At 40.5% G+C, this 14,246-nt stretch overlaps 1 protein-coding gene across 1 annotated transcript in view; it reads right to left on the bottom strand.

Annotated features, from left to right (window-relative positions):
• Nucleotides 1–10,907: 10,907 nt before the first annotated feature.
• The window catches only part of LOC147145527 (insulin-like growth factor-binding protein 4), a 28,061-nt gene continuing 24,722 nt past the window's right edge, over nucleotides 10,908–14,246 (bottom strand). Inside the window, exon 4 of the mRNA XM_086034693.1 lies at nucleotides 10,908–13,076. Coding sequence (XP_085890819.1) covers nucleotides 12,939–13,076 — 138 coding nt within the window. The 3' untranslated portion in view covers nucleotides 10,908–12,938. The remainder of the gene's footprint in view (nucleotides 13,077–14,246) is intronic.

Genomic DNA, 14,246 nt, shown 5'->3' with positions numbered 1-14,246 from the left:
GCTAGGCCTTGTTGAATCATTTGGCCTATGATTATGTTAAAACTTTAAATCAACATTTAACAAGTATTATTGTACCGAATTTTTCTTGTTTTATATAGCATTATCATTTGTCAGATTAAAATTATCTTGTTTTATTTAAGTTTATTTAATCATTGGCACAATTTACCCCAGTGATTTCTCACTAATGGCACAATTTACCTCACACTCGGTGCAAGTTGTGCCACAAAACCACTTTTTTTTTTCTCCAGCTATATTTCTCATTTTATTTAAGATCCAAAGTGATTGCTCCCAGGGATGCACAACATCGTAACTATATGTACATATTTTAGCTGGAGGCATTCCTGTGATACCCTTGCATAAAATGCACTTTAAGTAAAAATTGGCATTACTTGCCCCACTCTCCCCTACTGTACTACAAACTGAGTTATTTATGCCATTCTGTAGGAGAAATCGATGTTTCTCTTCTCGATGCGCGAGTGTTATGAGAAGTGACATGCTTTGCATTCTTGTTCACATTTTTGGAGAGCTGCCCCAGGTCTTTAGTTGTAATAGTGTGTTCTATAAACAACCAAAAGCTCTTTGGATTTAGCCTACATCTCTATCCGCTCAACCTGAATAAAACCTGTTGTAGTTATGACAATTGATTGTGTTCACTGTGGCCCTCTGATATATTGTGAAATGTAAATGTAAAGTGTGTGTGTTTATTACATTTTTTGCTTTAGCTGTATCCTTGTTTGAAATGTTAACATTTTGGGATTTAGGCACAGTGTTAGTAATTTTTCTCTCCCAGTGGTTTTAAGGGTTCCTGAAGTAGCAAAACAGGCCCAGACCATCACACTACCACAACCAAGTTTGACTTTTGGTATGATGTTCTTTTTCTGAAATGCTGCGTTACATTTACGCCAGATATACTAAGACACACACCTTCCAAAAAGTCCAACTTTCATCTCATCAGACCATAGAATATTCCCCCAAATGTCTTGTGAATTACAGTATTCCTTTTTTTTCCAAAGGTAAGAGGAGCCTTTAGGTTGTTTTTGGTCAGCAGTGGTTGTCGCCTCTGCAGTGGGTGTCATTTTTGCCCAGTTTCTTCCTTATTTTTGCGTAATAAACAGTGACCTAAACCGAGGGAGGCCGACAGTTTTTTAGATGTCCTGGGTTCCTTTTTGACCTCCTGTATGAGTCTTTGCTGTGCTCTTGAGGTAATTTCTTAGGCCGGATACTCCTGGTAAGGTTCCCCAGTGTTCCATATTTTCTCACTTTGTGGATAATGTCCACATGTTTTGGCGGAATCCTAAAGCGACAGGAAACCTGGCCTTTGTAATCTGACTGATAGATGTGACTTAAAGGGACCATGGGGTCGGGATTGCCATGTTTTCACTAACAAGTTCATTTTATATATTTTTTGATCAGGAAAATGAAAAGAGTTGTCATTTTCTATTTCATCAATTCATTTAGGAGAAATTAGGAAATAAGTGACTCCATGAATAACACCTCTTGTTAATGAGGCAAATGGCCGCGCCTCCTATCCATTCTATCCATGTTCGGTCAGAGTCACTGGAGGGACCGATTACAAACTGTCATGTCATGTCATCTTCCAAACCGCTTATCCTATATAGGGTCGCGGGGAGTTGCTGGAGCCTATCCCAGCCGTCAATGGGCGAAGGCAGACTACACCCCGAACTGGTCGCCAGCCAGTCGCAGGGCACACATAGACACTGTCACTGAGCGGGAATCGATCCCACGCTGCCCGCACACAACTCAGGCGTGTGTACCACTACACTATCAGCGGACCTCGATTACAAACTCTCCATTGGAAATCATTGTACTTTCATTGCTTATAACTTCCAAAAACGGCGATCAATTGGCACCAAAATTTATGTTCAAGAGTTCATTTTCAAACGACAACAAAACACACACAACTAATGCTAAACAATTACTCGCCGAGGCTTAATTCAAACAAGAGTACGAATCATCCTCGGCCCACTTTAACATATCAAAAGGATTAACCTCTCCGTGGCTGATTTATATGAGAATGAGGAAATGTGGAAGTCAGCAGAGCTACATAGATTTAGGCTGGGAAGAGCGCACACTGCTTCTTTGCTTAAAAAAAAAAAAACACTGCTTCTTTGCTGATCACGGTTAGAACGGGCGAGGCATTAAACACCAGTCAGGATATTTACAGAGACTGAAGTGGGAATGAGTAGACGTGCACATTTATTTGAATGAGGAATGGACCAGTTTTTCGAATTAGAACGCGCCGGCCAATTTGGAAGGTAACAGCCGAAATGGCACGTTCCAATGCGGCCACACTCGTCTGTGCAGTCAGCCTCACCGAAACTTTTTGTTTGCTGTTCGATGAGGGCTTTCGTCACTCTCACGCCGCTTCACTCAGGCAGGTCGCGGCTGCAAGCAAGCAAGCAGGGACACCGCACGCGACTGCTTGCGTGGCGACATGAAGACAGAGGCTCATCTTCACCTCACACGCTGGGCAGACAGTAAGGAGCTAATGTTGTTGTGCTAACGCCTTTTGTTTTAACGGCCTGAAGCTCATTGCTGCTATTAGCCATCCCAATCCTACCTTTAGCTGGGGAGGGAAGCGGGGTGCCACAATCTGCCTGCTGCTGCTGCAAGCCGCCGTCCCTCTCCCTCCTGAGACACGAGTTTAGCGTCGCTAAATGTCCGAAATATAACCAGTCGAGGTTCGTGTGCGCATTCATGCTCTTGTCCGCTTCAGCTTGTGAAAGTGGAGGAGCAATCGCCACTGTATTTTTGATTTTGTGGAGGTGATCATGATGAGATCACGTTTTATGTCAATAAATCTAATTATTGTGCAGAACACTTTTATACTTTCACAGGTTGAAGTGGACAAGAGTAGTAATTTGCATTTGCATTTTGGTGGCGATCGGTCACTGTTTTAGACAACAGAACTGACAAAGCGAGCAATATTACCAAGCATGCCTTCCCCGCGTGACGTAGACCGCTGAAACTGAAAACATAACATAAGCCACGCCCCTTTTTGGGGGAAATTTGTTGTAAACCTAATCACAAAAAAAGACCTTAAATCACGACAGAGTCTTTGAGGTGGGCATTTTAGTACTAATGCCATTTTTACATGCAGACCTATTATATAAGTGCCAATGTTAAGCTCACCCAAGTGTCACTTTAATTTCCATATTTCTCATTTGGCATTTAATTTTTTTAATTGTGTCATTTTGTTATAGCTTTTTGAGATCTTCTGGCCGACATTTTTTTTTTGTCAGTGTACTTATCTTTTGGCTGTTATGATTTTGACAGAGATTGTATTTAAATGTTTGCTTCATGTCTGGAGGTAATCAGGCTTGGGTGTTGTGAGTGAAAATTAACTCAGCCAGAGCCTGTTTTTGTTTGGGGAGGTTTAGCAACTTTTGACTTTCAATTCATGATGCCAAAGGGGATAGTACCTTAGTGTCATATAAAAATATATTTATTAGAGACAAGTGAGATCACACTTTGTACTAAAATATGCAAATGAAAAAAAAAACGCACATTAAAATAAAAAAAAAAAAAGGTCTCTTACAAACATTGAGAGGCCCATATCTTATAATGACAAATTTGGTGTCGAAGTGTACATTTTGGGGGTAAAGGAATCTAATAAAATGGGTTTCAAGTTTAAAAACAAAACAAAAAAACGGTATTCCCCTTTCCATGACAACTGGAGTAAAATATGTAATTGTTTTTTTTAATCCATGCTAAAAACACAGTCCATTTAAAACTATGCATCCACCCATCTATCCATCAGGGTTGGGTCGCGGGTCAGCAGCTTTAGCAGGGAAGCCTAGACTTCCCTCTCCGCAGCCACTTCTTCCAGCTCTTCCAAGGGGATCCAGAGGCGTTCCCCGGCTAAGCAGAAGACATTGCCTCTCCAGCGTGCCTCCCAGCGGGACGTGTCCGGAAAACTTACCCAGGGAGGCGTCCAGGAGGCATCCTAACCAGATGCCCGAGCCCCCTCCTCTGGTTCCTCTTGATGTGGAGGAACCATGGGAGGAAACTCATTTTGGCCGCTTGTATCATTATCTTGTTCTGCCTGTCACGACACACAGTTTGTGACCATAGGTGAGGGCAGGAGTGGAGATCGTCCAGTAAATCGAGAGCTTTGCCTTTCGCCTCTGAGCCTTCACCATGAAAGACTGATACAGACTTCGCATGACTTCAGTCGCTGTGACGATCTACCTGTCCATCTTCCACTCCATTTTTCCCTTACTCTCGAACAAGACCCCAAGATACTTGAACTCCTCCACTTAGAGAGGGCACTCCACCCTTCACCCATCTGCATCATGACTTTTGGTCAAAGGCTTATTTTTGGGGCCTAATATTCTACTATTGTGTTTACTTGGGCAAGCTTTGATATTTACAATTGTTTGATGATCTTAAAGCAAAAGTCAACCACAAAATTTTATTTACAATAATATGTTCTATGTGCCTCCACTAGTCTAAACACAGCATTCTGATTAACTCATTCACTTCCATTAACAAATTTGCTTGTCTTTTCACAGCCTATGCATTCAATCCCAGAAACTTGTTCATTTTTTTTTCAAATTTTTTCAAACATTAGGGTAAAAGAGGGTCTGAAAATGTCTGGCAGTGAATGAGTTAATATTGCATTTGGGGATTAAGCAGCAAATTCCCCCCGTTTTTTAACCATCTCAGCGGGCAGCCATTTTGTCACTGCTGTAGACTGAAAATAACGTCACAGTTTACTTTATCATGGCAATGTATTTTTACTGCAATAGGTTGGTATCCAGTTGAAGATGCACTCCGCCACTCGCCCAGTCAGGTGGGTTAGGGTGCAGTTACACATTACTAATGAGGACAAGCGGTATAAAAAATAGTTTCGTTGGTTGCAAAAGAGGCAGCAACAGCAGGAAGTCAATGCAATATCACTGTCAAAAAAATGTAAAATTCCAAAACATCTTCAGACCTAACACTTCGATCACACTTGGTTGGAATAGAGATAAGGTTGAAGGTTGAATAACTTTAATCTGCTATACAGGCTTAATACACACACACATGCCCCCCCCTACACACACACACAAACACAAGCCCCCCCCCCCTCCACACACACACACACAGGGCCCCACAGGCCCAGCTGTGGATGCCCAGGGGCGGAGAGTGAGCCTGTGACATTTTAAATCAATCAGTGGATGACCCAAAAAGCTGTTCTTGTAATGCAGATACAAGCACAGTTCTTAAGCCCCCAGAGCTCCCCAAAATGGACCCATTTACTGGAACTAAGCAGACGTGAAAGTTTACTCTGGTGCTGGGCAATAGAGGTATTTTTAGAAGTTGCTGAGGTCAGGATATTATGATGCATCGTTCCAGAGGTTTGCCTTGGAGGCTTGCTGTGAGTATAATTAAACTTTCTGAAGCAGTCCTGGTTTCACGCGCAAGACTTTAATAATGTTTGGAAAAAAAAGCACACATTAAAAAAAAAACCTTTTTATTTTTGTCTCAAGTAGTCAATGAAACCCAGAAATGTAGGCAACGTTCAAAGCAAAAGGAAAGATGTGGTTCCACACAAGCAGAAGTAAAATCCTACACAACTTTCCATTATTTGTTAGACAATGAACGAATCCAAAATTAATGAAAAGCATCATCAATGACCCTTCACAAAAACAACAATTAGTATATGTATCTTTTTCATTTACTTTATATTTTGCAGGTAAATTCTGCAAGCTACATGCATCATGCAATGACGTCAGCACTATAGCTATATCTCTCTCTCTCTCTCTCTCTCTCTCTCTCTCTCTATATATATATATGTATATATATATATATATATATATATATATATATATATATATATATATATATATATATATATATATATATATATATATATATATATACATATGGAGATATATATATTATATATATATGTATATATACATATGGATATATATAATAGATATATATATATTGTATATGTATATCTATCTAAATATAGATAGATAGATAGATAGATAGATAGATTATATGTATATATATATATATATATATATATATATATATATATATATATATATATATACACATATATATATATATATATATATAGATGTATATGTCGTCTCATGTCACAGTTCAGGGTGTAGTCCGCCCGTAGTCAGGTGGAATAGGCTCAGGATAAGCAGTGTGGAAGATGGAATATATATATATATATATATATATATATATATATATTCATTTATTTATTAGAGGTGTCAAATTAGTGCATTAAAGGTGCTTGGGTCGGCATGGCCATGTTTTCACTAACAAGTTCATTTTATATATTTTTTGATCGGGAAAATGAAAAGAGTTGTCATTTTCTATTTCATCAATTCATTTTGGAGGAACTAGGAAATAAGTGACTCCATGAATAACGCCTCCTTTTAATGAGGGAAATGGCCGCGCCCCCTACCGTTTTATCCTTGTTCGGTCGGAGTCACTGGAGGGACCGATTACAAACCCTCCATTGGAAATCATTGTACTTTCTTTGCTTATAATGTCGAAAAACGGTGATCAATTGGCATGAAAATTCATGTGGACTTCCCTATATGACTACTTCAACATATCAAAAGGATTAACCTCTCCATGGCTGATTTATATGAGAATGAGAAAATGTGGATGTGAGCAGAGCTACATAGATTTATGCTGGGACAAGCGCACACTGCTTCTTTGCTAAAAAAAACAAAACAAAAAAAACACATTTTCTTTGCTGATCACGGTTAGAACGGGCGAGGCATTAAACACCAGTCAGGATATTTACAGAGACTGAAGTGGGAATGAGTAGACGTGCACATTTATTTGGATGAGGAATGGCCCCAGTTTTTCGACCAACAACACACCGTCCAATTTGGAACGTAACAGCCGAAATGGTGCCTTCCAATGCGGCCACACTCAGCTGTGGAGTCGGCCTCCTTGCTGGAACCTTTTGTTCGCTGAACACTGACGCTTACTGGCGGCCCCGACTAAAAGCACATGGCACTCCGCGATGCGCGCTTTCAAGACAGCCCCCGTGTTCGTTGAGGTCTTACCTCACTCTCACTCCGCTTTACTCATGCCGAAGCTGGCAGCTGCAAGCGGTGTCGGACAACGCAAACGACTGCTTGGGAGGCAACCCCGCGACATGAAGACGCAGGCTGGACGGGCATTAAGGAGCTAATGTTGTTGTGCTAACGCCCTTTGTTTTAACGGCCTGAAGCTAGTTGTTGCTATTAGCTGTGCCGTTATCCTACTGTTAGCCGGGGAGGGAAGGGGGGAGGGGAATAAAGATCCATGCCATCCAGGTGCCGTCTGCCTCCCGAGAGTTTACATGAGTTTAGTGTAACTAAATGTCCGAAATATAACCAGTCGGTGTTCGTGTGCGCATTCATGCTCTTGTCCGCTTCAGCCTGTGTAAGTGGAGGAGCAATCGAGGTGATCATGATGGGATTTTAGTATTGATGTCATTTTTACATGCAAACCTCTTATATAAGTGCCAATGTTAAACTCATCCAAGTGTCATTTAATTGCGATCAATTAATTACAATCAGACTTAAAGCGTTTTTCTTTTAATCGCATTAATCCAATATTTAAAGGGATGGTTGGGCTAAAATGGCCATGTATTCCCTCCATCCATCCATCCATTATCGATACCGCTTATCCTCACAAGGGTCGCGGGGCGTGCTGGAACCTATCCCAGCTGTCTTCGGGCAGCAGGCGGGGGACACCCTGAATTGGTCGCCAGCCAATCGCAGGGCACACAAAGACAAACATCCGCACTCACAATCACACCTAGGGGCAATTTAGAGAGTCCAATCAATTTACCATGCATGTTTTTGGAATGTTGAAGGAAGCCGGCGTACCCGGAGAAAACCCACGCAGGCAAGGGGAGAACATGCGACCTCTGAACTGTGAGGCGGACATGCTAACCAGTCGACCACCATGCCGCCCTCCATGTTTTCCCATACAAGTTAATTTGATATATTTTTTGATCAGGAAAATGAAAAGAGTTGTCAGTTGTCTATTTTATCAATACATTGGGAGAAATTAGGAAATATGTGCTTCCATGAATAACGCCTTTTGTTAATGAGGAGAATGGCCGCGCCCCCTACCGTTCTATCCTTGGTCGGTCGGAGTCACTGGAGGAACCGATTACAAACTCTCCATTGGAAATCATTGATCGCTGAGACCGAAAAGACAAGCCGAACTCCAAAAGGGGGCGGGGCAATTTGTCATAAATCTATTCACAAAAAAAGCCCTTAAATCACTACAGAGCCTTTTGGGGGGAAGGGGGGGCATTTTAGTACGGATGTCATTTTTACATGCAAACCTATAAGTGCCAATGTTAAGATCATCCAAGTGTTCCCTTTAATCTCTAACTTTACTGTTTCTCTATGATGATGAGATCCATTTTGATGCATGGGGCTTGTGCTTGAGTTGTTGGGGGTGTAAAGAATAATGGTCAATGTCACACCCTTAAGTGGACACTGATTGGCTGTCATTGTGTTTGGCATAACCTGATAGGCTCCGATTGTAGGTGGGAGTGCAAGTTGCATGCATCAAAATAGATGAGGGCTGTCGAGTGTCAATAGAGACAATCAATTAGTGTAGAGTTTGAAGTCAGTGTGGCAACAGTACACAAAATTATTCATGATGAATTGAAAATGCAGAAAATTTGCACTAAATTTGTCCCAAGTCAAAAGGCCGGCGCTCTTCAGGTCGTGTCTGTGTCATTTCTACAGGACAATGCTCCAGTTCACAAGTCCATGCATGTTTCCAACTATTTTACATAGATAGATATCAAGACAGTTCCTCACCCTCCCTACGGTTCAGACTTTGCTCCCTGTGACTTTTGGAGGGAAGAAAACCTCAGAGGCAGTCATTAAGAGACCACTGAGGAGATGAAAGAGGCTGTGGTGAGGGTCGTGGACACGTTCACACCGGAGGACTGCCAGGGGGCCTTTCAGAAGTTGTCGGAACGATATAACAAGTGCATTGCATCTTAGAGAGCGAAAGAGAGAGAGAGAGAGAGAGAGAGAGAGAGAGAGAGAGAGAGAGAGAGACGATCATAATTAGCCCTACTGTCCGACTCCTGATTGGTGAAAATATTGGGGCAATCTATGTGGAGCATTACTGGGCGGCGCTGCGCGTACTCAGATGTCTGCCACGATGGCAAATCCCCTCGGATTGAAACATTCTAGTTTACGGCGGCGCCGTCGTGACGTCAGAAAGCGTCTCCAATAGGAGACTGGCTGGCAAGCAATTTACTGCTATTTTGGCAGACTTATTTACTAGTAACAGCGAACGATTCGGTGAACGAATCTTTTGAACGGTTCGTTTTGATTTAACTGATTCTATTGATTCAGTTCACTTAAAGCGGAAAGCAACCCAAAATATTTTTTTTCAAGAATGTTCCCAGCAGGCCCAGTAGTTGAAACCCCTCATTCTGCTTGATATTGCGTTTTGGAATAAGAGTTAATCCACTCATTTTTAGCCATCTCGTGGGGCGGCCATTTTGTCATTTCTGAAAATGACATCACAACTACTCAGGGCTCAGGTAACGACCAATCACTGCTCAGCTTCAGAAAACAGGTCAGCTGTGATTGGTCGTTACCTGAGCCCTGAACAGTTATATGATGTCATTTTCAGTCAACAGAAGTGGCAAAATGGCCACCCCCGGAGATGGCAAAAAACGAATGAATTAACTCTTATTCCAAAAACGCAATATTTATCAGAATGCCTTGTTCCAACTAGTGGGCTTGCTAGAACATATTCCTGAAAAAAATATGCTTGGGTTGACATTCTCTTTAATAGAGCTGTCATGCCCATCACTAACATTTTGTAAACCAGTGGGAAAATACTCACTTATTATTTCCTGGTTGGTTGCTACATCAGCACTTCCAAATATGGGCACGCTGTTGCGTTTATGATAAAGAGCTTGTCCAAAAGCGGCGATTGAACAGATTACATTCGGCAAGCGAGGTACCAGGTATGTGCATCTCACGCATGCACTTTGACACAAATGAGATCGAGGGAGAAAATGTTGAGTAGTGTTGCATACCAAGAGTTTTTGTTGAATGTAATGGCAACCCCATTAAAAACAAACAACAAAAGCAAAGCAGCAATACCAGCAGAAATATGCAGCAAAACTAGCATGTCTTGTGAACTCATATGCTGGTCTAAACTGGGAGGTTTTCAGCAGGGTCAATCTGCCTCATATGTTTGGCATCGTTTGAGCACGGCTTCACATCTTTAGCGGTACTTCAGTTCCTTCCATGCAAACATCAACCAGGAATTTTCCAAAGTGGACTGAATCGCAAGCACAAGTTGCTCTCTTTGAAAGGTCAGGCAGAAAAGTAGACACAGTTGTTTCCCGAATTTATGAAGCATTTGTTTGAATTTGCTTGGAAGTTTGAACACTGCATAAGGTAAAAAGCCATACAAAGAAGGAGACTTTGTCAAAATATGCAAGAGAGCTATAGGGAGTGAGGCGATAGGATGGGGCAGTTTATGTGCGCCCATATGCATAATGTGACTCTTTGCGGTCACACTTTAAGTAAAATTGTGGCTCTAGTTTTAATAAATGAATTCTTTAATGTGATAATAGTCATTCTTATTGGAACTCTTAATTTAAAGTATGTTCCCTGTAAAAGAAAGTGAGTCATTTGAATTTACAGAATAATATAATAATCATGGTGCATGGTCAGGATGGTTCCACCTCTGCCTCAATTTGAGCCAGGAAAAACCCTGTATTGTCAGAATTTTCAAATTGTACATCAATGCTACAATGTATCCATAATTAGTGACCTAATTACTATGATGATAGCAATTGATTGCAAACCTGTAAAGAGATTTACAAACTGAAGTCTTGTTTCTGAGCATACAAGTAATAACAACATCAGCAATGCGGTTTCTAAAATGTTTTAATGAATGCTTTACAATGTTTACATTTTTAATCAAACAAACAATAACCACGTAACTACTAATTTCTTTGAATGCAAAACTCGCTTTCCGATTGTTGTTCACTTCAGTGTTTGAATATAGCTGTCCGATTGTGGACAAGACACACAAGATTTCTTTTCAGCTTTGGAGTGATATTAATGCATGCAAACATGTTGTCATTTTCTACACCTTCTATTGTTAGGAAATGTGGCTACAGTTCAATACAGCAAAGTTAGAGATCAAGAGACATACAGTTTAAATACATCGTTAGAACGCCTCAGAGAATAAAAGCCAAGATCATTTGTTAGCTTTCTGAAAGACAAAAGTTGGACAGATAAATGTGTTTGACTCTAGTTGTTTACAAATAGTTGCTCGCTATGCGCAGTTCCGCATTCAATGCCATTGCCAACATCATTATTAATTAGTAGTCTTTGGGAAATGTGAATTTTTTTTTGGTCTAGGGTATTTTAAAGCTGTTGGGTCGATTCTCTTTCTCTCTCCCTCTCTCTCTCTCTTTCTCTCTCTTTCTCTCTCTCTCTCTCTCTCGCTGTCTAACCAAACCAAATGTTTTAATGTCAGTTTCTTGTGGTGAGTCCCCTTATGATGGTCTGAATTACTGGCAGACTTATTAGGGTTGAGACATAAAAGACTCAGAGGAAAACAAGCGTCATATTTGTACATAAATTCCAGAAATGTGTCAGAGTGTTGTTCATGCTCTTTTGTACAGAGCGAGGGAAACATTCACTATTTCTGTGAATGTAAATTTCGCATTATGACACTTTTCCAGCCTTCTAGGTGAAGTTATTTTGCTCTGTTGTAATTTTGGTGATGTTGGCCTACAAATGGCTCTATGTAGAAGAGTAAAGGACAAGTTTCCTTTACAAATAAATGACTATCTTCTATTACTGCACTAAAAGACAGCCTTTATTCTTGTGCTTTTATCAACTTGACTTGGCATGCCCTTTAAAACATATATCCCAATACTAAAACTATTCCCACACACTTACAGAAGATGTTTTTATAATGGATGTGATGATGATGTTGATAATGATGATAATATTAAAAATGATGCTGATTTCTTGCCAAGACTTTTTTCACACAACTTTACTCATTCTGCTTATGTGTGGAAATGCATTTTCTAATAAAGGCCAATGTCTCATATAAGTAGCTAATTAAATAATTGCTTCTAAGTCTTTCGAGTCCAAATCAATCATGATGATCCAAAAAAATACAGATTGTTTATAGGTTGGTACAATCAGTGCATCCTACCACCCAAGTAGTATATCAAACAGTCTGAAGAAAGTGTGTGTATTAATATATCAAAGCACACATCAGAGTCATTTAGCATTTCAGTTGTAGCTGAAAAAAATACTGTTGGGACCAGTGCGCTAAAGACAAGTCGTTGGGCAAAATGGTGTCGGGTGCAGATGTATAATGGAGAAAAAAAAAAAATCTTTTCTGTGCTCTCACAACCGTTTAGTGTTCTGCTTTTTCCAACTGCTCTTGATTTTCACCTTACGTAGATTTAATCATCTTGTTGCTAATGGAAGGAGAGCATGGCCTTTCTCATTTTGTACTAATTTTATGTTCTGCTGTCAACTGGATGAACTGGAACATGTATACCATGGAAGGTTTCCAGATCTTAATCTACTTGATACGAGAGAAAATAAAACATTTCCCTTTTGTGCTTTTTTTTTTATTTTATTTTTTTTTACTACCACCTGTTAAAGCACGTACAGCATCAAATGACTACATGTCGTAACTTCACATCGTAGACACAATACATGACAAGTGCCCACAAGACTCACATACATTCAGAAATAAAGCAACAACAACAAAATAACTCATTTCAATTTCAAACGTATTCCTTTTGTTGCATGAGCTCAAGTACCGTCGGCCTCAAATGAAGTGAGACTGTGGGGCGTTTTCTTACGTAGCTCATAAGCACCATTTGAACTAAGCTGCTCCTATACCCTCATGGAATGGCTTGCTCTTCAATCCCTCAGAGTAGCAGTCATTAACTGGTGGCAGTCCAGTTCCCCTCGCAGCTCTAGCGGGCCCGGCAGCCTCATGCCCGTCTTCTGATCCACACACCAGCATTTTCCTCGCTGGCCGTCACGGGCTGGATGGCACTGTGGGCAGAAATGTGAGTAATTTTTAACCGTCTTAAACACTGGCTATGGGTCACATGATTAAGGTAAATGTAATGTAAAATGTACACAATACAGTGTAATGTGTTGCTTGATTTCTCTTTTTTTCCATTTAGTCACTTAACAAACACAGTGCAACAGCCTAAAGCTGCTGCTTTTAAAGTTTATTACATAAACCTGCAGGGATGGGCAACTTGAATGATGGAGGGGGCCACAATTTTTCATCAGCACTACTGGGGGCCCACATAGAACCACACAGTTCCTAACCAGATGCATGACAAAAATGGCATTTTAAATATGGACAAAATATGTGCAAAATACGTGCTCTTAATATATTTCAGAATGCATTCCTCTATGCATGTAAAAAAGATCCAACCTTCAACAATAAAGGGCTGAACAATCTAAAAAATAACCACATAATGTCATTTTTTTCCCCCGTGTAAAGGACTCTTTTTCACAAACAGCACTGGAAAGCAAAGTTTTGTGCATTTTTTTCACAAACACCTACTCACTCTAAATTTTAAGATACGGTACTATGTTTGTCCTGCAAGTCATTCGAAATCTACAAAAAAAAATTATTAGGCCTACTCATGTTATAGTATAGGGTAGTATAAGACCCGGTGTAAGCGCAACTAAGTTATGTCTGCCATCTAGTGGTGAATGGTAATATTACAATTCAAACTATAGAACGGAACCTCACTATTCCCTGTTGATAGGGGCTGGGCCAGCGCACGAACAGCGAAAATCTGCACGTACTTGACGGCAATTGAAATGCATTGGTGGGGGGGATTTTTTGTTTTTTTTTGTTTTAACCCCCCCCCCCCAAAAAATCTTAAAAAATGCTGATGAACCTCCAATATTCATTCACCACAAAGAATGGGGAGTTTATTTCCCCCCCCCCCGAGATACACAGGTAAAACATTTTTGAAAATTCAATAAATCCTCGAACACGTGAATTCACGGGCGTCGAGCCACAAGTATGTGGGGGTCAACTGTAGAAGAGGACACATAGTAATTAAAAAAAATGTTTATCTTAAAGAGCAATAACCTTTAATGGTCGCTTTTCCATCCATTTTTTCATGGCCGTGCAGTTAAAATGGAACCGTTCCTCATAACCTCTTCCAACGTGGATGTGAAACACAGGCCGAGCAG

This window comes from Filicampus tigris, chromosome 6 (genome assembly GCF_054856515.1).
Source record: "Filicampus tigris isolate MCC_2025a chromosome 6, RoL_Ftig_1.0, whole genome shotgun sequence".
Taxonomy (NCBI): Eukaryota; Metazoa; Chordata; class Actinopteri; order Syngnathiformes; family Syngnathidae; genus Filicampus; species Filicampus tigris.
This window is presented reverse-complemented; position numbering and strand designations above follow the sequence as displayed.